We start from the raw sequence: 25462 nt of genomic DNA on the forward strand, positions 1-25462 counted from the left end.
CTGCTAGGTGAGCAGGAGTTGGACTAAATGACGGGAGTTCATCCTGACACACAGCAGCACCCAATTTGCAATTGAAGGCTTGCAAATTGTCAAACCAGTAGTCCTAACCACGTGAGCCACATTGAATACACTGAAATGGGGGGAAGTGTATGTTCAGCACACACAGCAACAATACACCATAGTGTACAAAATCCATCGTATGTAATAATGGCAAGATTGAGATTTTCTATATTCTTACCTGAGAATTTTGAAAGGACTTTCTTCTGAAAATAATATACAGAAACTCCATAATCCACCTATGTAACCATCCTTAAATCAGTTTTTAATACTATTTCTATATATTAAAAATAGGTTGACAGTAAGTTTTGAGCTTTTTTCAGCCCTAGAGTTCAAAAGGAGGTAATATGAAATTATTGTTATAGCCATGAGTTGGTATTAACACCCTGCTCTCATTTGATCAACATTTCATATAAAAAGAAGAAAGCCTAAAAATTCCTTTTCTAACCCAAATATCTCGTTCCAACTTAGTGATTAGCATTTTGATAAAAAGAATTGATCATAACCATTTTTTTCCACCTGCAAAAATTCTTGATGAGATGCGGACACGAGATGCGGACACGAGATGCGACACGAGATTCCACAAATGAAAAAGGTTGTTGAGATTGATATGAATTTCAGAAAGATCCCTCAGGTTCTTTCTCCCTTGCAATGAATAAGAATTCATGTAAGGCTGTCTTTCTATCTCTTTGTACTGATTTATTTAATCAAGATTAATCAAAACAAAACTTTCTGAAAGGTCATGTTATAGGATATTAGTGGGATGTAATCTCTTTTTCCTTGTCACTAAGAGCACTGAATGTGAATATTCTCAAAGCTATTGTGCTAAATGGCTACTTGAACTGGTATTTCATTGGTTTCACAGAGTTCTGACAATGACGCTGTAATATGGATTGGTTTGCTTTTTCCAGCATTTTTCTATTTAAATTCTGGCCGTGCCGTTTGATTCAAGGTGATCGGAGCCTTGTAACAATAGCATAGATTGCTCTGATAGCTTTGCAAATAGATTGCTGAGGAAAAAAGGAATGAAATAGTGTGCTCCCACAATAAGCAGCAGTCACATTCTGATAATGGCTTCTTATCAGATTTCATACTGCAATGGTTAGAAATATTGCTTCCTCCTATTTTACAGGAAAGTAAAGAGTAATTTTATCCTTTTATTTTATTCTTGTCAAAGTATCTCATTGGACTAATAAATTGTCAGTGAGATTACATTGAAAGAAGAGAGAGCTATTAACCTTAACCAATACAGTACAATTTTAGAGAAATCTTTGTATTTCATAATGATAGTTACTTTTTTCTTCCACAAATTTGGAGAAAATTAGAAGATATCTGCACCTGTCAACAGCCCATCTTATACAGAAAGTATAAAACATTTAGCACACAAAAGATTATAGCAGTCCTCGACTTATGATCAAAATTGAGCCCAAAATTTATGTTGCTAAGTGAAAACCTTAAGTGATTTTTGCCCCATTTTACAACTTTTCTTGCCACATTTGTTAAATGAGTCATTGCAGTTGTTAAATTACTAACATGAATTGTTAAATGAATCTGGTTTACCAATTGACTTTGCTTGTCAGGAGGTTTCAAAAGGGGATCACATGACCCCAGACCACTGCAACTGTCATAAATGTGACTTAGTTGTCAAGCTTCTGAATCATGTGACCATGGGAATGGTGCAACAGTCATAAGTGTGAAAAACAATCATAAGTCATTTTTTTCAGTGATGTAATTTGGAACAGTCACTAACGAACTATTGTAAGTCGAAGACTACCTGTATTAGGGGATGGAACAAGTCTCTTTGAGGAAGATTTACACTAGCTGGGCTGTTTTATTTTGGACAAAGAGTGAGGTGGCAGTATTATAGAAATATTCATATTTTACAGAAAATCCGTATGTTCTAGCAAGATAAAAGAAAATACATATTCTTATAGCTATAGAACTAGTCAAAACGTAATATCCTTATCTTAAATTACTTCAAAAAGGAATTACATACTATATTTTTTCAGAGTATAAGACGCACCGGAGTATAAGACACACCTTAGTTTTTGGGGAGGAAAATAAGAAAAAAGCTGATTGGCAGGTGGATCGGCCTCCTGGAATACTGTCGTGTCCCACTCCTCCGCTGACAGCTGGGTCAGGGAAATCCGAATCAGGCTTGCCTCTGCAGCTCTGCCCAAAGTCCTAGCAAAGTCCTCAGAGCAGGCAGGAGACCAGTAAGTGACTTCAGCAAGATAAGTTCGACTTTTGCCTGACTCAGAGACTGCCAGAAAGTAGATCCTTTATATAGGCCATGGGGTGTGGCTCCATGACTCAGCACTCATTAAGGCCTGCCCCTCCCTTCCCTCTGTTGCCTCCGCCTATCCAATCTTCTGATGCGAGGGTCACACCAATCAGCTGTTGGTAATAAACCCTCCTCAGGCTCACATGCTGTGGAGGAGGGGGAGGGGTCTAGCTGCTCCGTTTGCCTGGGCATGGAGTCAGGGCTGGGGCTGGGAGATGCTCCTTCTTCTGCAGTTTGTGTGGGCATGGAGCCAGGACTGGGACCGGGAGGCATACATTCCTCAGTGTTCGGGAGCAGGTAAGAAGGCCCCGGCTGCTCTGAGGGCGGGCAAGACACAACAAATACCCCCAATCAGCTGTTCCCAGAGGTGAATTTTAGCAACAGGTTCCTTGGTTGTGAGCGCTGTGCCTTGTTTTTTTGGCTTTTTTTTTTCTGCCTCTGAAGCTCCATTTCAGAAAAAAACTTTGTTCTGCCTCTGAAAGCCTCCAAAACAGCTTCAGAAAAAAAGCCTCTGAAGCTCTGTTTGGGGCTTTTTTTCCTAAGCTCCGTTTGGGGCTTTTTTTCTGAAGCTTCGTTTCTGATGCTTTTTTCAACCTCTGTGAAAATGTTTGAAAAGCTGGGTGAGGCTACATTTGTAGTATAAGATGCACCCAGATTTTCACCCACTTTTTTGGGGGGGGGGGAAAGTTGCATCTTATACTCTGAAAAATAGGTAAGTTCATTTAAGGATAAAACTGTAAATGGCCAGTAGAGCCACAGTGGTTCTATGTGATCTTTATAGTTTGAGATGCAATATGTTTTGGCCACTAAGGGAACAATTTTCCAGGTGTGATTTTATACACTTGGTATGCTTACTACCAACTGTCCCTCCATGGCATAGAATCTTGTTGAGTGATCTTTCGTGTTCTAAGCCAGGCAATATGAATTGACAGGGCTGGCATGCTTTAATTCTCAAATAAACAGTATCATCTTTTGGAATGCAGGAGGAAGGCCTTTGTCATATATGTCCTCTGGAATGAAATTACAGCCCTATAATCACCCTTGTCTCCAGGCTTGGACTAAGGTGAATAGAAACCCTTATGAGTTTTGTTATTAGCCGAAATCACCATCTTGATCATTATCTCCTTCTTATTTGTTTTATTGGTTTGGTTTTGTTGTATTTTCTTTTGTTACTTTGTGAGCTGCCCACAATCATTTTGAGTTGGGCAATGCTTAAATTGAATAAATCAAATTAAATTAGACATGCTCTTTTTATGCTAAGTCAGTATCACAGGAAAATATAATTTTAAAAATTGATTTTAATTTCTGTTTTTCAACATAACAAAACATTTAATAATAATTTTCATTTTTGAACAAGATTTTGATGGAAACAATTTCCAACTTGTACAAAATATATAAATAATGCAATAAGGCTGCATTCCTACACACACATAATTGCAAATATATCCATTATGTCCAGTTGTACTTACCTCTGCGTATCCTACACTTGTAGTAAACATACGAAGTGATACATGTAATACAAGTAAGGCTTATCTTAAACATCACAGTATCAATTAAAAGTGCCTAATGTCATCACATAGATTTCCGGAATGACAATTATGTCTAATTTAAAATGCTGTAATTAACATTTAGCTAATTTCATTAGCTCCACTTCACAGTAAAACAATTACTACTCAGAATACAGCTAGGAATGTTACTTACACTTATTTTATGAGTACCTTTTTTCATCTAAAACTTAATCTATTGTGCACTTCCTCAAGACCTAATTGATTAATAGGCCTATGTAAAGTTGTTTAGACTTGCATTGACAAGTTTTTTGCCCGAAGTAAATAGTTCCTTGGAACTGGCCAAAATGCTTCAATGTTGGACAGCATCAATGCATGTGGTAGAATTCAGCATATTCTGATTCTGTCCATCATGGAAGAGCTTTGGTGCACACCAGGAAGGCCTCTGGTAGGTTTCTTTGGTGTGTCAGCAGTGCCCATAGTATTTAATGAAAGTGTCTAGCCTGGAAGACACTACAAGCTATGCAGGAGAAGCCTGGGAGGAGCTGCAAAGCAAACTAATGCAAAATGGTAACTCTTGGAAAAGAAGCAGCTATGTTGCTTCATGAAGGATGCTTATCTGAACATTCATTGAAGCAAAGGCATTCATTCAAATATTATATGTTTATTGTTAAAGCCCTAATTGACATTATAGACAAAGTTTGTCTGCATATAATGTTCACCTTCTTATCAAGTCACATAGAAACATCTGGGAGTAATATTCAGAACTGAAAATTCTGAACGCAAAAATTCATTGTAGCTTGTAGAGGGCAGTCAAGGCAACACTAATGTCATTATATAATAACAACATATACATTTTTACTAGCTGTTGTCATGAAAATGTGGTTAATACCCTTGAATTATCTAGTTAGGCATGTGCATGCAATTATCCAGATTTTTAGCATGACCAGCAGTATAAAGCTTCACAGTACTAGTGATGGGGATGGCTTTATTTAGAAGAGAATAGTTAAATTTATCTGCTTTTTTTCCAAATGAAGTGAAATCTTAATTTCCTACTGCATTGACTTATAGTATGCAATAGTTAGAGCATTATGTCTGTATGCAAGTACATTTATTTATCTGAACAACAGCAATGATTGACAACATACAAATGTGCAATAACTTAAAATTTTTAAAAAAATATTTAATGAATTAAGATTTGCAAAATTGAAAAGAATGCTTTTATGCTGAATTTTCCTAAATTGCTGCATTGGAAATACTGTATAAATGGACCCAGGTACCACAAATACCTTCTGAACAGTTACTTTCAGCCATGCTTTATATAAATTCCAATTACTTTTAGTTTCATGTGACTAATAGCTATCATACTCATTACACACTATCGCTAAGTAATCCATTCATGCTACCTTGTTAATGAAGAGACCTGAAACAGTAAAAAGTCCCCTGTGATTGAAATAATATACATATCAGAATTAAAGTGTTGTCAACCTTAAACTCCAGTGCTCTTGAAATCAGTTAAGTAACATAAAGTATAAAAACATACGCTACTCTACTAATCTGTGAACTGCTTTGTGTGATATACAGAGACTGATTAAGTTTCAAGTGTTAAAATGAATTCTCAGTCTCATGCATTTACACTGCACCCAGAATTGATTACCTAGTTTACCAGAAATATTTATAGATCCAGGTGTAAAAGTGTTTCTCTCTGAAAACTTATAGGAATTACTGGGCTTTTCTTCCTCTTTTTCACTATTTCTTCATTGTTCCAAATGTACTACTATTAAGCAGTATAACTGAGATTGCAGCGATCCAAGTAAAAACTTTGTTTCGCAATACTCCTTCAATACAGCACTATTGATTGATTTTTATAGTTAAACAAGCTTGCTAACATCAGCGGACTTGACAGCTTCAAGTTTAACTTCAATTTTACTGCAAATGGTGAAATTTTAAACATATGAAATGCAAAAAGAACCTAAGAAGCAGCACATTCGACTGAATATTGTAGACAAGTTTAAATGCTAAAATATGCCTGCCATACTATAATATACCCTTGGTTAATATATGATCCTACAAATAAGTTTATTTCAGAGGGTTTTGAAGCAGAATTTATTAAAGCTGTTTTATATTAATTTATTCCTACCACTATATATTTAAATGATGCCCTTATGGAATGGCTTATCAAGATGGATACAGCTATAGTAATCTCTCTCTGCTCCAAAGACTGGATATATTCTGATATTTAGATTTATACCATACCAATTCATTTTTTAAAATAATCAGCTCAGTAGAATTAGAAGGCTTTGACAACCTCAGCTACCAAAAAGGGGCAATTTGTAGTTTATCTCATAAGTATCTAATTAAACAGAAATACTAAAATGATATACAAAGGAAAGAACCAATATAAAGTATTAAAAAGCTAAAACAGAAAGATCGATTAAGTAGCTATTAGAGTAAAACTAAATGGAACTAAGTCAAAATCATCTGAATCTGATTCTCTTTTATTATGGCCACTAGAAAGCTTTAAAGGAGATAAAATAAGGTCACAGAAAATGAAACTATAAGAAATCACTTTATGTAATGCTGTCAAGTTAATTCCAAAGGCAGAAGCAGCATGTTTCTAAATAATAGGACTGGTGTACTACGCCCTTCAGGATTTGGGCTGTTGGGACAAACAGGATGATGAACTTGATAGGCCTTTTTTACATTATTATTGCAAAGCACAACCAATGGATTCCTTGGAATTTCATACCTGACTTTTGCCCAATTCCCTTGTTCACAATATTTCTTTTACTATTAAACACAAGTTGAGGTGTATGGAGAAAAACTACAAATGCTTTGTAGAATTTGGGATTTAATCTTTATCTAAAATTAACCTCAGGTGGGAATAAAATGGCATGGGCAATTAGATTTGGGGACTGCAAAATATACCAAAAGCAGAGGGCCGGGATAGCTCAGGCAGTAGAGAAGCCTATTATTAGAACACAGAGCCTGCAATTACTGCAGGTTCGAGCCCGGCCCAAGGTTGACTCAGCCTTCCACCCTTTATAAGGTAGGTAAAATGAGGACCCAGATTGTTGGGGGGGCAATAAGTTGACTTTGTAAAAAAAAATATACAAATAGAATGAGACTATTGCCTTATACATTGTAAGCCACCCTGAGTCTTCGGAGAAGGGCGGGGTATAAATGTAAACCAAAAAAAATTATATATACACATACATACATACATATATATGATTATTCTCCAGGATTGTTTCAGAAACTTTCTGAATTTACTTAAGTTTTATGCAACTTGTTTAACTTTGGGGCAAGAGAATTTTCCCACAGATGCACATTTCACAATGAAACATCAGTATAGCTGTAGTGCTGACTGCTGTAATTGTAAACCAATAAAGATAAATCAGAGGCAATGGTTTCAAAGAATGATGGCATATTTCTGTGGGTTTTTTTAGTATTATTTGTATAACTTCATGGGACACATGGAGGCAATCTTAAATCAGAAGGAACAGGAAAATGTTGGGCTGAGCCTAGTTCACAAATTTTAAATCATACTTTAAGATAAATATCAGTTGCTGAAAAGCTTTTACCAACATAGTTATTAGTCAAAGACCAATATAGCATTGCTTAATACCAAAACTGTCTCTACCAATGTTAAAACAAAATACAAGACATTCTTTACTTACATTTCTATTGTGATAAAAGATACTTTAAAAAAAACTTTCTTTGTTTCTTAAGTATTATTGCACCAATGACTCATCCCATGGGAAACCACAACTTCTAGCTGTCTTCTAAAGAGTCCTCAGTCTTTGACTCCTTCCTTCTGTTGTTCAAGTTCACTCAACAGATTTTTGCCAGGTACTCCTGCTTTTGTGGCAAACAAAATAGCAGCGTGCTTAAACCCTAGAGACTTCAGACTTCTGGCATAATCGGCAAATATTGCATGGATTAATTTCTGTGAAAGGCAGGTTAAGGAATATAGAAATGAACAATCAGATATCAGACTTCTGGATGACAATGCTTAAAGCTGGCACTGAGTTTAATCCTGCTGTTAGATCTGAAAATATTTGACAGTGAAATGTTTCCACAATTTAACATACTGCCTGTTATCACTTAGATACTTTAGACATGTTGTCCTTTTTATTTTTGCCTCAGACTGAAAAAAGGTTTACATGGACAACACCTAATAAATAAAGCCACTATTAGTAGATTTCTATGCTTGAATTTATGCATAATTAAAAAAGGATATTTGCATCTTCATTAACCTCAATAGTGCCATACTTAAGACAGGCCTCAAGAAACAGTGCAGCTCGGTCAAAATGCCTCATGCTGTTGAAAACAAGAATAAGTGATTGTGTTAGATAACTTTTTTCATTACTGTGCAGAAATACTTCTTCAGGGTGGATAAAAATTGATCATTTTTTTTTTAAAATAGGATTTTTGAAAATTTAAATCATATTTTTTTTATTTCTATCGAATTTATTTTAATAAAATGCTTTTGGAGTAAAAATCTATCTAAAGATAGTTTTCTATTTAAGATACATTAATAATTTAGTTTATTCATCATGAAATGGAGCTTAGTTATGTAGCATGAGGCTGTATATTGTGCAATATTGGGACTGTAGGTCAGAGGAAGAGCTGCTGCGGGACAGAGATGACAGCTGCTATTTAAAAATTATTTTAAAAAGCCTTTTTACTAGTGATTTAAATTTAAATTTATTTTAAATCAAATTGCCCTGCATGCAACAGACACAATGGTGCCTTTGATGCAAAACTGCCTTTGACTGCAAAACTCAGTCACAAAAATGTGATAAGAATCAATAAAATATATGTGTTTCTATTCATCAAACCAAGTGAGTATAGAATTATTGAGTCTGTCATTTGCACCTCTATAACTGTCTGGTTTGTTTCTGCAACCCAACAAGAAAAACACAGACTTCAGAGATAATTAGAACTGCAGAAAAAATAATTGCTACCAACCTGCCTTCCATTGAGGACCTGTATACTGCACGAATCAAGAAGAGGGCTGTGAAAATATTTAGAGACCCCTCGCATCCTGAACATAAACTGTTTCAACTCCTACCCTCAAAACGACGCTATAGAGCACTGCACACCAGAACAACTAGACACAAGAACAGTTTTTTCCCGAAGGCCATCACTCTGCTAAACAAATAATTCCATCAACACTGTCAAACTATTTACTGAATCTGCACTACTATTAATCTTCTCATAGTTCCCATCACCAATCTCTTTCCATTTATGATTGTATGACTATAACTTGTTGCTGGCAATCCTTATGATTTATATTGATATATTGACCATAAATTGTGTTGTAAATGTTGTACCTTGATGAACGTATCTTTTCTTTTATGTACACTCAGAGCATATGCACCAAGACAAATTCCTTGTGTGTCCAATCACACTTGGCCAATAAAAATTCTATTCTATTCTATTCTATTCTATTCTATTCTATTCTATTCTATTCTATTCTATTCTATTCTATTCTATTCTATTCTATTCTATTCTTATTTGTACCCTATGACTATCATTAAGTGTTGTACCTTATGGTTCTTGATGAATTTATCTTTTCTTTTATGTACACTGAGAGCATATGCACCAAGATAAATTCCTTGTGTGTCCAATCACACTTGGCCAATAAAGAATTCTATTCTATTCTATATACTATGTACTCACTTGGAAAAATGTATGGTGAGAGACATAAAACTTGGATCGCTTTCATTTTATGATATTTGATTTCATTTTCAGTATTTTTCAACTTGTATATATTTATGTAAATTATTTACAAAAAAGTAACTGACACCTGGAAAGTATACTACAAGCCTCTATAGAAACATAGTTCCACCTAAGGAATTTTTATTTACATTCCTTTATATATCTCTGCACTAGACTTTCAGTCAGAATAAAACTTGAAACAGGCGATACTACAAAGAACTCACAACTCCCATTTACTTAATGTAAAAAGATACTATTTTTCTTGATATTGTTCCTTAAGCAACCCAATACCTAATCTCATATTCATACACTGAATTCACTCAGACTAATTCCCAGATAGTTGGTCAACCTAAATCAGATTCTTTATGAATATACTTTTTCTCTGAAAACATATATATTTGAACTGACAGGCATCTTTACACATACAGACATTTAAATGACTTCTGTTTTGATTTTCAAGAGGTTGCATTTAGTCGATATTGTATTTTTTTCTAATGTTATTTTTTTTAAAAAAAGTGATAAATATACAGAGAAGTGGTTCATGTTGTTAAATAAACAGATTATATGAACTGACCTATGTAACATCTCAGCCACTCTCATGAAACAACCCAGGGAAAGTAGAACAAGGATTGCCTTGGATTTTTGATTGATTTGTGGAGAACAAAGGTGATCCACCCAACGCTTCAAAACATCTGCACACTCTTCTGCATTCAGGCGAACCTTGGAAAGATTCAAAGTATTTGAATACGTTCTGGAAGCCAAGTCACATGTGCCAGTAAGGGACCTAAATGGAACAACTCTTAATTTATATCACTTGCTTTTAATTATTTTCTAATTATTTAGAGAATAATGAGAAACAGTCTGTGATTTTTGAAAAATGACATTGATAAATATCCACTAGAACTCTTGTTCATTCATGGTTTACGGCTATTTGCCATGTATCCACATTTCCTGTGGATACATCACCTATTTTTCTCAACTTTTTAATTAGTTATACATTTATGACAAAGGAGTGAAGCATATAGGATAATTATCCTACCTTTGCAAGCCACGCAGCTCGATTCCATTCCCCATAGGTTTGTAGGTAACGACAGGCATCAGCAGCTTTATCTATTAAACACAATAACTGGACACCCTCTGGGGAGGATGGAAAAGGGGGGGGCATACCAAATCTTAATGAGTCACAGTTCAAATTTTTAAAAAAAGTTATCACATCTTTTCGAGTTCAAAATGATAAACAACTGCTTTTTGTAGAGGGGAAAGTAACACCTTTCTAACTTATAACCTTCTGATTCAATTTTAGGGTATTCACAACCATTTAATGCTGTTTTGATCTTCAACACATGACAAAAAAAACCCCAAAGAGATACAGATAGTCCTCGACTTAAAACCACAATTGACCCAAAATTTCTGTTGCTAAGTGAAACATTTGTTAAGTGAGTTTTACCCACTTTACAATCTTTCCTGTCATAGTGAATCACTATAGTTATTGAGTTATTAACACAGTTATTAAATGAATCAGGCTTCCCCACTGACTTTGCTTCTAAGAAAGTCACAAAATGTGATCACATAACTCCAGGACACTGCAACTGTCATAAACACATGCCAGTTGCCAAGCATCTGAATTCTGATCACGTGACCATGGGGATGCTGCAATGGTCGTAAGTGTGAAAAACGATCATAAGTAACTTTTTTTAGTGCTGTTGTAACTTCGAAAGGTCACTGAGTGAACTGGTGTAAGTCGAGAACTACCTGTATATAAAAATTTCAAAGCAGAATTCATTTAGTCACAGTATTTGACTGTTGACAGTATTTGCCTCAATTTCACTTCCATTCTTTTTAATGCACTAATAAATCAAAGACCTGTAGAAATAAGATCATGTTTATCAATCTTTATCAGAGGAAAGAGAAAACAGGCCTCCCCTGCACATTATTAGATGAAATGAAACTAAATCTAAAAGGGGAACTGATAATGTTGTAAAATTCTTCCTATATACAGAAAACCATATATATATCTCATCGAAACGTTGCCTAAATACTTTCAATCTTACACGGGAAAAGACCCGAAGATACCAAAACCTGCATATATATATAAAACCTGCATATATATATATATAAAACCTGCATATATATATATATATATATATATATATATACATATACATATACATATACATATATATATATATATATATATATATATATATATATATATATATATATATATATATATATATAGATCTTTGATTGTTCGCGTTTTCTGCCCTGTAAAATTGGAAGTGTCTTGGCCACGTTTCAAAAGTCTCATTCGTCATCTTCAGGCTTCAGTGCTTCTTGCTTGTCAAACGTAAGACACTTCAATTTCTGAGAAAACCAAAGATCAATATAACACGAAAACCTCAGAAAACAAATATATATATATATATATATATATACATACATACATACATACATACATACATACATATACATATACATACACATACATACATATATATATATTTATATTTCTGAGGCTTTCACGGGTGTTTATGTAGGTCTTTGGTTATTCGGGTTTTCTCCCATGTAAAATTGGAAGTGTCTTGGCGACATTTCGACGAAGTCTCATACGTCATCTTCAGGCTTCAGCTTCGTGCTTCTGGGAGCAATGTGTGATCGCAGCTGTTTCTTCTTTTTAACTGCTAGTGGGGGTTTATTTATTTATTTATTTATTTATTTAATCATATTTATATACCGCCCTATCTCCCAAGGGACTCAGGGCGGTTTACAGGCACTAAAAACAGATAAATAGAATATAAATACAATATAAAACATTTAAAAAACTTATTCTAAAGCCCGTCCAATTAAAAATAGAAATAAAACCCAATTTAAAACCCAAAATTTAAAATCTAGCTCAGTCCTGCACAATTAAATAAGTATGTTTTAAGCCCGGAAGGTCCAAGGTCCCAAAGCTGACGAAGTCCGGGGTAGATCGCTCCAGAGGGTGGGAGCCCCACAGAGAAGGCCCTTCCCTGGGCGCCGCCAGACGACATTGCCTCGCTGACGGCACCCTGAGGAGACCCTCTCTGTGAGAGCGCACGGACGGTGGGAGGTATTCGTCGCAGTAGGCGGTCCCAGAATAACCCGCCCAATGCCATGGAGCGCTTTAAAGGTGGTCACCAAAACCTTGAAGCGCACCCGAAGGCCACAGGAAGCCAGTGCAGTCTGCGCAGGATAGGTGTCATATGGGAGCCACGAGGGCTCCATCTATCACCCGCGCAGCTGCATTCTGACTAACTGTACCCCCGGGATGCCCCTCAAGGGGAGCCCCATGTAGAGAGCATTGCAGTAATCCAGGCGAGACGTCACGAGTGCGTGAGTAACCGTGGATAGGGCATCCCGTCCAGAAAGGGGCGAACTGGCGCATCAGGCGAACCTGGTAGAACGCTCTCCTGGAGACGGCCGTCAAATGCTCTTCTAGAGACAGCCGCTCATCCAGGAGGACGCCTGTTGCGGACCTCTCCATCGGGCCAATGACTCGCCACCGATGTTCAGCCGCTGATTTAGCTGACTGTACCGGGATGCCGCATCCACAGCCACTCTGTCTTGGCGGGATTGAGCTTGAGCCTGTTTCTCCCCATCCAGACCCGCACGGCCTCCAGACACCGGGACAGCACTTCGATAGCTTCGCTAGTGGTTCGTGTAGAAAAGTACAGCTGAGTATCATCCGCATACAGCTGATACTCACACCGAAACCACTGATGATCTCACCCAGCGGTTTCATGTAGATGTTAAACAGAAGGGCGAGAGATCACCCCGCGGCACCCCACAAGTGAGGCGCCCGGGACGACCTCTGCCCCTGTCAACACGACTGACCGGTCGGAGAGATAGGAGGAGAACCACCGATAAACGGTGCCTCCCACTCCCAATCCCCAACCGCGCAGCAGGATACCATGGTCGATGGTATCGAAAGCCGCTGAGAGGTCTAATAGGACCAGGGCAGAGGAACAACCCCTATCCCTGGCCCTTCAGAGATCATCTACCAACGCGACCAAAGCCGTCTCCGTGCTGTAACCGGTCGGAAACCGGACTAGAACTCTTGTTCATTCATGGTTTCTGACTGTTGCCATGTATCCACATTTCCTGTGGATACATCACCTATTTTTCTCAACTTTTTAATTAGTTATACATTTATGACAAAGGAGTGAAGCATATAGGATAATTATCCTACCTTTGCAAGCCACGCAGCTCGATTCCATTCCCCATAGGTTTGTAGGTAACGACAGGCATCAGCAGCTTTATCTATTAAACACAATAACTGGACACCCTCTGGGGAGGATGGAAAAGGGGGGAGGCATACCAAATCTTAATGAGTCACAGTTCAAATTTTTTAAAAAAGTTATCACATCTTTTCGAGTTCAAAATGATAAACAACTGCTTTTTGTAGAGGGGAAAGTAACACCTTTCTAACTTATAACCTTCTGATTCAATTTTAGGGTATTCACAACCATTTAATGCTGTTTTGATCTTCAACACATGACAAAAAAACCCCCAAAGAGATACAGATAGTCCTCGACTTAAAACCACAATTGACCCAAAATTTCTGTTGCTAAGTGAAACATTTGTTAAGTGAGTTTTACCCACTTTAAAATCTTTCCTGTCATAGTGAATCACTATAGTTATTGAGTTATTAACACAGTTATTAAATGAATCAGGCTTCCCCACTGACTTTGCTTCTAAGAAAGTCACAAAATGTGATCACATAACTCCAGGACACTGCAACTGTCATAAACACATGCCAGTTGCCAAGCATCTGAATTCTGATCACGTGACCATGGGGATGCTGCAATGGTCGTAAGTGTGAAAAACGATCATAAGTAACTTTTTTTAGTGCTGTTGTAACTTCGAAAGGTCACTGAGTGAACTGGTGTAAGTCGAGAACTATCTGTATATAAAAATTTCAAAGCAGAATTCATTTAGTCACAGTATTTGACTGTTGACAGTATTTGCCTCAATTTCACTTCCATTCTTTTTAATGCACTAATAAATCAAAGACCTGTAGAAATAAGATCATGTTTATCAATCTTTATCAGAGGAAAGAGAAAAAAGGCCTCCCCTGCACATTATTAGATGAAATGAAACTAAATCTAAAAGGGGAACTGATAATGTTGTAAAATTCTTCCTATATACAGAAAACCATATATATATCTCATCGAAACGTTGCCTAAATACTTTCAATCTTACACGGGAAAAGACCCGAACATACCAAAACCTGCATATATATATAAAACCTGCATATATATATATATATATATATGTTTTCTGAGGTAGATCTTTGGTTATTCGGGTTTTCTCCCGCGTAAAATTGGAAGTGTCTTGGCGACGTTTCGACAAAGTCTCATTCGTCATCTTCAGGCTTCAGCTTCGTGCTTCTGGGAGCAATGTGTGATCGCAGCTGTTTCTTCCTTTTAACTGCTAGTGGGGGTTTGAACTGATTGGGTGGGAGCTTGGCTGTGCTCTGATTGGATGGGGGGGTTGTGCTCTGATTGGCTGGGGGTGTGTCCTTTTTGGGTGGGGGCTTGGTTGTGCTCAGTTTAGTCTGTGTTGCAGGGGGATTTGAGCTGGTGAGCTGCATTGCTGTTGTTTGGTTTCGTGGTCGTGCTACATCTTCATAGTGGGTGTCAGTCTGCTGCATGTATGGATTGGAGGGTTTTGAAATGGCTAATGTTGCAGCTGCAATCTGGCTTCTGGTCCTTGGTCGTGCTTCATGATCAGTGTGGGTTTGGGTCTGCTTTCTGGGTGGATGTGCGGTGGTGACATCCTGTATGGACCTCGTGAGTGTGGGTCTGGCATCATTCCTCGTGTTAGGGACTCGTTTGTCAATAAGGGCGGGTTTCCAAATGGCTAGTAGGCGGGAGGTATCATCTCGTTTATTCATGCTGTGTGGGCGTTTTTCTATCTCAATGGCTTCTCTGATTATTCTGTTGTTAAAGTATTCAGTTTTGGTGATAATTCTAGTCTTTTTAAAGTCAATATCATGTCCTGTGACTTTAAGGTGTTGGACCAGGGAAGAAGTTGGTTCCTCTTTTTTGACTGAATTCTTGTGTTCTTCAATGCGTGCACTTATTCTTCTGTTGGTTTGTCCAATGTATGTGGTGGGGCAGGCGGTGCAGGGGATTTCATATACTCCTTGATTTTCTAACTCAATTTTGTCTTTGGGGTTTCTTAGGATGGTGGACATTTTTCGGTTTGTGCATAATGCTGTCCTGATGTTGTGTTTGTTGAGGATCTTGCTGATTCTGTCTGTGGTACCTTTTATATATGGGAGGAGGGCTGTGCCGTTTTCTTGTTCTCTGTCTTGGCTTTTAGTGGGGGGTTCTTTTTGGATTATTTTGGTAATTTTATTTCTTTGGAATCCATTGGATGTTAGTACGTTAGTGAAAGTTTGTAGTTCGGTTTTTAGGTGTTGTTCGTCAGCTAAGCATTTTGTTCTGGAGATGAGTGTCTTGGCTACGGAGTTGATCTGTGCTGGGTGGTGGTGTGAGAGTGCGTGCAGATAGCGGTTTGTGTGTGTTTTCTTCTGGTAGATGGTGTGTCCTAGGGAGCCATTGGGTTTCCTGTAGACTAAGACATCCAGGAAGGGAAGTTGGTTGTTAACTTCTGTTTCCATGGTGAACTGTATTTTGGGGTGTAGGCTATTGAGGTGTGTGAGGAAGTTGTCAAGTTTTTCTTTCCCGTGTGGCCAGATTATGAAGGTGTCGTCTACGTATCTGAGCCAGAGTTTGGGTTTGTGATCAGATTTTTCTAGAGCTTGGGTTTCAAAGTGTTCCATGTAGAGGTTGGCAATGACAGGTGAGAGGGGTGATCCCATGGGTGCTCCTTCTATTTGTTTGTATTTTTGTCCATTATAGATGAAGTATGTGTTGGATAGGCAGTGGTTGGTCAGATCTAGGATGTGCTTTGGGGGGTTATATTTGTTTTGGATAGCTATCAAGGCTTCTTTGATTGGCACTTGGGTGAAGAGGGATATGACATCAAAGCTCACGAGTAGGTCGCTGGGCTGTATTAATATTAACATTAGCCATTTCAAACCCCTCCAATCCATACATGCAGCAGACTGACACCCACTATGAAGATGTAGACGACCACGAAGCCAAACAACAGCAATGCAGCTCACCAGCTCAAATCCCCCTGCAACACAGACTAAACTGAGCACAACCAAGCCCCCACCCAAACAGGACACACCCCCATCCAATCAGAGCACAAAAAAACCCCCCATCCAATCAGTTCAAACCCCCACTAGCAGTTAAAAGGAAGAAACAGCTGCGATCACACATTGCTCCCAGAAGCACAAAGCAGAAGCCTGAAGATGACGAACGAGACTTCGTCGAAACGTCGCCAAGACACTTCCAATTTTACATGGGACAAAACCCGAACAACCAAAGACCTATATATATACATACATACATACATACATATGTGTATATATATATATTAATGAAATATAATACATGCGTCCCTTCTTGTCTCTTGTACTTTAAAAAGACAATGTGAGGTCTAACATTCCCCTTAGCTAAATAATAACATGCATTTTAATAGCTGTATGCTCAAACTTTTGAGGCATTCTTATCAGAACTCAATATGGAGAATGGAAATTATACCTGCCAGCTTTCCATTTGCAATCATGTTTGTGGCTACCAATTTAATGGTACTTTGGGAAGGGCCTGAGGAAGTAACTGTGGTGACAAGACATGCCTTGAGTGAATCACAATAATAATAAGAGTTCTCGGCATTGGTTTCCAAAAGCAACTGCACAGCTCTGTCAGTCTGGAAAGAGGAAAAAGATAACTACCAGAGTGTAACAATTTACATCAGCAATATTGCTTAATATTCTCTTATATTTCTAATACTATACATGTATCGAAGAAAATTAAATCAACACAAAAAGCCAAAATTGGCAGCACAAACCTGGCCCAAAAGCAAGAGTTGATCTGTGCATTTCCTTGTGTGATCATAATTTGATCTTTTAACTTCTTGAATATTGACTCTTTCAAGCTGGAATTTCTGCAGGAATCATAGAAAAAAAATACATTTTTTTTATAAAGGATAAAATCAAAAGCAAATTGGCATTGAGGCAAAGAATACAATTTTGTTCAATTTATATTGATGTTTCAGTCCCATATGCCTATATGTAGGTAAAAATATGGTGATAAAAATGTATGAAAAGCTTTTGAAAAAATGTTTAATTGCAAGATAAGGAAGTTAAAATAAACTGGGAAGCAAACGGAACCAAACTGGTATCAGAATTAAGCAAAGGGAATTAGGAATAAGAACGAATGAAATATTAAGTGAGCATTAACAAGGCCTTGAGGCTTTGTCCAAGATTATGTCTGTGGATACAAGTAGAATATGCCTATGATAAAAATGCTAAGAATAAGCTTTTCTTAATGGCTAATAGTATAATAATCCAATTATGCTGCCTCATTTTGCTATGAAAAAAAATGAAGATTTATGCTTATCACTGAAGTGAAACAACTGTTTACTTCTTACACGTTAGTACACAGAAAGTGTGACGGAAAAGCTCTCTATAAGCTTCTGAAATTCATCAAAGCCGAACTAATTAGGATAATGATTGTGCATAAAAAGTGTAATTAAGTCTCAGATAGTAGGACTATGTGATTGTTAGTATAAAATTTCCTGCACTTCTTCCTGACAGAACTTCTACAAATTCAATGGATCTTGCATTGTACAAATTGCAACAAATAGTATTAATATATATGCAGATATGAGAGTTTTACTCAATTAAAAAATAATAACCATTGTGTTTGTACCTCTGAAAGCTTCAAATGAAATGAGAACATGCTTGTGAAAATTGTTAAAGAATATTTTGTGGATTTGAATGGACTTATGATTTTAAAAATCAAACAATACCTGGAAATAGGAATTTTCACAGAGAATATCATAACATATATCTAGTGGACTGATCCAGTTTTCTTGAGAAGCAAGTACATCTTCTGCCTTTATGGTTAATGATTTGTTATAGGAATAAGTATGCAAATAATGGGCAGCAACAGTCCAAAAGTGTAGTTCAGATTCATCCCCGTACAGCCTGAGAAAAATAAAAACCTACATTAATAGTTCAGATTTAAAATTAATGAGTGCATTCACACATCCCGTGCATCCAGGCTGCACTCTCAGATGTATTTTATTTCTTTAAATTTATTTACAGTCTTTCTATTCTTAGGAGCCTAACATAATTAATACATTAAAATAAAATATGAAAATCAGGAAAAATACTAAAATTATCAGTGATGTAATATAAAAAGGCTCGACTGAAGAGAATCTGAACTATCTGAACTATTTTCCTGAAAGTAGGAAGATTCGGCACTAAATATAATTCTTGATGGTATAATTTAAACTGGAATAACTGACGGCTACAACTCCCATCATCTTTGACTATTTAACACACAGAGAGGGAGTTATGGAAGCTGTAAGAAACAAAAGCTGGAATCTATGTCTGCTTTCCTCCTTCTAGGATGTCAAAGAGAAGAATCAGGAAATATCTGACTATGACAGTTTGTTATGGTGCCCAAATCTAAATTATGAAACTTTTAATAATTTTAAAGCAGAAATAAAGTCAATCAAAACTTCTGAGTTTTTTTGTCCTTGCTTCATTTGGACAGTAGACTTATAACCTCCAAGATTCTCAGCAAATTGTCTAAAATGTTCTGGGAATAAAAACCCACAGATCTAGAAATTTGGGAAACATTGTGCTAAAAGTATTATTCTTAAAGTTGTGTATTATTATGAAATAGCATCACAGACACATTACTTAAACCCAGATTGTTGGGGTCAATATGCTGACTCTGTAAAACTGCTTAGAGAGGCTGTAAAGCACCATGAAGTGTTATATAACTCTAAGTGCTATTGCTATTGCTCTTCTAAACTCTGTTCCCATTTAAGTTAGGGTAGAATTTACCCAACATGCAAGATCTTAAATCCAGTTTAAGAAAACGTATTAATATACTTTACTTTCCCTCTTCCCAAAAAGCCATCTCATGATTTATCCCAAAAGTGCTTTTTCAAAAGGCAACTGGACTTCGGGGGTTTTTTCCTTGAAGATGTTTCGCTTCTCATCCAAAGAGCTTCTTCAGCTCTGACCTGAAGAACTTAAACAAAATCCTCTCCTCTCCTCTCCCTTACCCTACCCTAGCCTATAGAAGCTTCTTGGATGAAAAATGAAACATCTTCAAGGAAATAAAAAACGAAGTTCAGTTGCCTTTTGAAAAAGCACTTTTGGGACAACCGTGATCTGGATGACTAAGAATCTCCATAGACATCTTATGGTTTAATGTCATGATAGGTTTACACTAGATACTAAGGCTGGGTTTCCGCAACATGCTGTTCTAAAAAAAGTGTGCAATTGATTTAGCATTCTGCAGAAATCCAGCCAAGGTACAATACTTCATGGATATCAAAACAGCAATATCCCATAAATGTTATAATATGCCTATCCATCTGCAATAGTAAAAAATATTGTATTGTTAACCAGCGTTATACTACCTCAGAATTAATAGGGTAAATGGGAAGCATTTCTTTCACAATAGTTATTATACTTAATTTTACAATGGTTGGGGTAAATAATTATAACTAAACAAACCAATATATTACCCTAATGAAATTGTCCTTATTTTTTTCATTTCTGTACAAAAATTAATGCAGCACTAATTGTATCTACTCCTGGTTGATCTATGATGTTAAACATAAATAGTGTATCAATTCTGAAACCGAAAATATTATGTAAGAACTATTATTAAAATAAACTTTTGGAGGTTATTTAGGAAATATTATATTACCTTGAAACCAATAAGCATCGCTGCAGAAGAGTGAACTCTGGATCAAGCAAAAGTTTCTTGACATCACTGTAAAAAGTTAAACCATTTCAGGCATATATTATGAGCCCCTCTCCTTTTACCAAAGACAGTTTCAAAAAGAACAAAAACAAAGAGCTCTTTGTTGAAAAGCAAACTATTCACATTCATTTTAACAGAATGAAAACAATAAATAAAAAATACAACTGAACTGTACTTTACTAACTTTACATACTAGTGAAGATAAAAGTATTGTACTATTGCACCAAGCCTCTTGCATCTTTAAAAATGTCTGTGCCAAAAGGAACTTATTCCTCCATATCCTAGGCATACCTATAAACATTACATACAGACACAGACACACAATTATATACACTGTTCAACTAATGACTTACTCGTTTTATGAAATGAATACCCATCATTATGGAAGAACCTGTATCCACTGTGTAACCATATAGGACAATTTGGCCTAATTGGTGTGAAAGAATAGCATATAGCCAATTGTTTACATATTGTAAAGAGTCTTGTCTTTTCTACTGAAATATTTTTCTAGTCTTTTACTAGCAATAGAAAGGCAAGAACTTCGTGTTCAAGATCCTGACATTCATAAATGTGAATTAGCAACAGTTTTTGCTAAAGGCACAAATCCATAGTACATTAATTTCATCATTGTCTTAACGATTGTTATCAAATTCTCATTAGCTATGATTATATAATGGCTCCACAGATATTACAATATTTTTAAATGTTGTTATAAATATGTTACATATCTGCTGAACAAAATGGGAAGTAATAGATCAACCACATCAGTATGATTACATGTTATTTATATCTATCCAAAAAAAACTGATGCTGGTAACTAAGAAAACTATTTTAATCAATATGTCAAATTATTGAATCAGACTGTCGGAATATAAAAACCTAATGCAGCTTGATAGTATGATAAAAGCAAGCAAAAACAGTTTTATTAATCCATTTTGAAGATATAATATAAGAAACTCAAATATGCTTACTTGGACAATGAATATAACTGCTCTTGCAACATATTTTTAATATTTTCATTTTCTGGATAATTGCTGAAAAACAAATGAATAAAGGTTTAAGAGTCAATATTGATTGCATATGTGACATCAAGTTGCTTCAACTCCTAATGACCTCAACAGTCAAATTCTGACAATCTAAAATTAAATTTACAGCTGTTCCTAAGTTCCATTTGATCAATTTCACAAGGAGAACCTTTACCTTTACATAAAAAGGTAAAAAGGTTTCCCTCTACCAGTCATGTCCAAATCTAGGGGGAATTGCTCATCTCTGAATTATAGCCGAAGAGCCAGCATTCTCTAAAAGATGCTTCTGTGGTTATGTGGCTGATATGACTATACAACGAATGCTGTAACCTCCCCATAACAGTGGTACTTATTTATCTACTTGCATTTACATGCGAGGCTGGCAGGAGCTGGGGCAAGGAACAGAAACTCACTCCATCATGTAGAACTTAGGTCTTGAACTGCCAATCTTCTGGTTGAAAAGCCCAGCATCTTAACCACTAAGCTGCTGAACCCAACCCTTACAGTATATACATGTTGCTATTTTCTAAAACCAAATGCTTCATACCAAAAGTAAGTCTTACATATATGATATATCCAAAGAATACTTATTATCCCAAGGCTGGTGAAGTAAGAAAGCTTTTAAAGCTAAAGATGCTCTTGGTGGAGGAAGATACGGGCACCATACGGATTCTAGAAATAAAAAATAGAAGAAAATAACTAAAATCAATATGAATGTCAATCTGATGATAAGGCTAATATTTATTCTACCCTTAACTAATAACTACCTTTACTGAACTATTTTGAATAATGAAATAGAAAACTTATTGCTATAGCAAGATCAAATGATTACAGCAGTGGTAACTGGGGAATTCTGGGAGTTGAAGTCTACAAGTCTTAAATTTGACAAGGTTGGGCACATCTGGATTAGATCAAATGAGTAATTTCTTACTGAACTTGTGTGTACTTCTTAGCTATTCAGGAGAAGAAAGAGAAAAAATGCAACTCAAATCAAGTAATATTCACGTACATCTTAAAAAGTGAATATACTTTTAGTTTTTGAAGGGAAGGTATTAACAGCATTTTTTCAGGATAAGAGTTTGGCCTTACGTTTAGATTTTAGAACACATTTTCCTTTGTAGACATTCATATAGAAATAGTTTTATAACAATATTATTTGTACTAGCTTCTCAGAGCCATAACAACAAAAATACGATACATAACTAATAATGAAATTTATTTTTAAAATCATTAAGAGGTTTAGCTATGTCAGAATCAGTTCAATGGCCTTTAGAAGAAATCTGTGTAAAAGATTCTTTTTGGTGGTTAAGCTACTAAAATAATTCTTCCTATTGAAAGTTTGTTATCTGTTGAAGGCAGTATTTGAATTTTGCTAATAGGAAAGAAGACTAGACATGGTCACAGAACTTTTATCACACCTGGCACATTATTTTTGTATGGTTTGGATCACTTCATTTTTTGCATATACTTAATGAACAGGAACATGATAATAAGGTTGTAAAAAAAAATCCAGCCCAACTTTCAACTCATAAGTGATCCAGACTGATTGTTATCTTCTGGACTTTGGTCTCTCAACTATGCAGATAACTGGACTGATTATTATTGGAAATATACGGCTGAAAGATATTCCTCTGTTTGTATCGCAATGTAGATTCCTATAGTATACAAATACCAGGTTGAGGTTAAAGCATTTCAAATTTTCCCACTGAGGATTATATAAAATATTTCACTATTCAGAAGACAATTTCATGACTTAATCTATTTCTGTTTTTGTTTAAATCAGTATAACCTATTTAATTGCATAGACTTTTTCTGTTCCATTATTATTGACTGAAATTAGAAGGATGATGTGGGAAGATGTTGGGAAAAGAAACAGTTACTAAACACATAATTAGGGCTGAAAAGGCAATGCAGGTTATGTTTAGTTGCATTTGCACTGACAGATAAATACTGTTTTTAGCTTCATGCCTGCCAGGTATGCAAATTACTGCTTTCAAAGAAGGAACAAAAAAAAATCAAGTCTCTATTATTAGGAAGAAAGCATCTGCAAACAGCACGAATCTATATTTCACAGAAGTTAAACAAAGGTGGGAGTTTGTTATTCATGCAGGAGGCAAAAAGTAACATGCAACTGAAAACAATTGTTTCCTACATGGGTTTTAACAAATTTGGAAAAACGATTTCATGCCTCAGTCAGCATTACTCTTGTGAACTTGAGGTGAAAATGAAGTGGAAAAGGATGATTTCTTGTTCGTTTGATTTCAGAGTTCCTATTGTTTTCTACACTTAAATCTTTCAATTTTTGCCATCAAAACAGGAGACTAGAATCATTTGGTTGTATTACTTTATATCAATTATGAGAAAATCTTTTTTAGTGCCACCTATTATTTCAGTTAAGCAGTCAATGCCATTAACTTTTTACAAAATTCTAGACTCATGTGGAGTAGGTTAACAAGCCACTGGATTTCCTGTCCTGTTTTTTTTCAGCAGTAAAGATAAAAATCAATCATACAGTCATACGGTAAAGCAGAACTAGTGATTTTATCACATGGAAAGGGAAAAATCTTCCTACATAGATAATATAAAATTTCACAAAAATATCTGGCAATAAATTAAACATTTTAATATTAAAATGTCCGGATATGAGTGAGCCTCTGAACAATAGATGTAATTTATGTATTCAACACTCTGGTAATCAAATGGCAGAGTAAAAAGCAGAAAGCAATATTTTAGATTTACAGACTGCAGGTAAAATTTTTGCAGAAATTATAGATTAAATTATCTTTCTGTACTAAATAGAAAACTAGAGTTTATTTTAAAGTAAAACATTATACACCCTTTTGTAATTTGAATGACTGCATTGATAAAAATTTTACAGTTAGAAGTATAAAGAATAAAAATATTTTATATTTCTTCCAGCTTGTCAGGGTCGAGCTATTAATACGGTAAGTGGGAGAGGCAGATATGACAGAAGGGGGGGCACATCAGGTTTCAGGGGTTCGCTCTCGCTGCTTATGAGCGATTGCGTGCTCCGGCCCCCCAGGATTTTCCCGTGACCCGAGTGGCCAGAGTACTCGGGACTTGGGCCTTCGGCTGATGTTATGTAATACCAGGTCCGTGGTTAATAAAGCCCCCCTGATTTCAGATCTAATTCAGGAAGGGACCGCGGACGTTATGGGCATTACGGAAACCTGGTTGGGCACCGAAGGGGGGGTTCCCCTAGTGGAGATGTGCCCACTAGGTTTCCGAGTATTCCATCAGCCGAGGGCCCAGGGTAGGGGTGGCGGTTATTATTAAGGAGAGTCTTGAGCCGAGGCAGACCACTGTGCCTCAGATAGCTGGGTGTGAATCCCTCTATGTGAAGTGGGGTCGTAGGACTCAGGTGGGCTTGCTGATCACGTACCTGACTCCATGCTACGTGACAACAGCCCTGCCTGAGCTGTTGGAGTTGCTGGCCGGGTTGGCAGTTGAAACCCCTAGACTGTTGGTCATGGGGGATTTCAATTTGCCATCAACCGGCGTGGCATCCTCGGCGGCTCGGGAGTTCATGGCTTCCATGACGGCCATGGACCTGATTCAATTAATTGACGGCCCTACCCACGTCGGGGGAGGCACCCTAGACTTGATTTTTATCTCTGGCCAGTGGTTGAATGATCTGGTTTTAAATGATTTAGTTGTCGAACCTTTGTCATGGTCAGATCATTTTCTCCTTCGTCTAGACTTTCTGACCGCTACCCACCACCGCAGGGAGATGGAACCAATGCGTTGGTTCTGTCCCAGGCGCCTGATGGACCCGGAGAGGTTCCTGATGGAGCTTGGGCCGTTTCGTGAGAACCTGGCCCATGACACGACTGAAGAACTAGTTGCGGCCTGGGAACAGGCCGCGGCTGGAGCTTTGGACCGTGTTGTGACCCAGGTTCCTGGACCCGGACTCCTGGACTCGGATGATTCAGAAAGTGAGGGAGAAGACCT

At 36.7% G+C, this 25462-nt stretch overlaps 1 protein-coding gene across 1 annotated transcript in view; it reads right to left on the minus strand.

Moving 5' to 3' along the window:
- Window positions 1-3619: 3619 nt before the first annotated feature.
- WDR11 (WD repeat domain 11) overlaps window positions 3620-25462 on the minus strand; it is a 66518-nt gene continuing 44675 nt past the window's right edge. Inside the window, exons 20-29 of the mRNA XM_058187917.1 lie at window positions 22054-22162; window positions 21437-21499; window positions 20409-20474; window positions 18484-18661; window positions 17521-17616; window positions 17214-17379; window positions 13784-13881; window positions 10148-10293; window positions 8089-8169; window positions 3620-7796 (exon numbers count right to left, since the gene is read on the minus strand). Coding sequence (XP_058043900.1) covers window positions 7643-7796; window positions 8089-8169; window positions 10148-10293; window positions 13784-13881; window positions 17214-17379; window positions 17521-17616; window positions 18484-18661; window positions 20409-20474; window positions 21437-21499; window positions 22054-22162 — 1157 coding nt within the window. The 3' untranslated portion in view covers window positions 3620-7642. The remainder of the gene's footprint in view (window positions 7797-8088; window positions 8170-10147; window positions 10294-13783; window positions 13882-17213; window positions 17380-17520; window positions 17617-18483; window positions 18662-20408; window positions 20475-21436; window positions 21500-22053; window positions 22163-25462) is intronic.

Source organism: Ahaetulla prasina, chromosome 6 (assembly GCF_028640845.1).
Source record: "Ahaetulla prasina isolate Xishuangbanna chromosome 6, ASM2864084v1, whole genome shotgun sequence".
Lineage (NCBI taxonomy): Eukaryota > Metazoa > Chordata > Lepidosauria > Squamata > Colubridae > Ahaetulla > Ahaetulla prasina.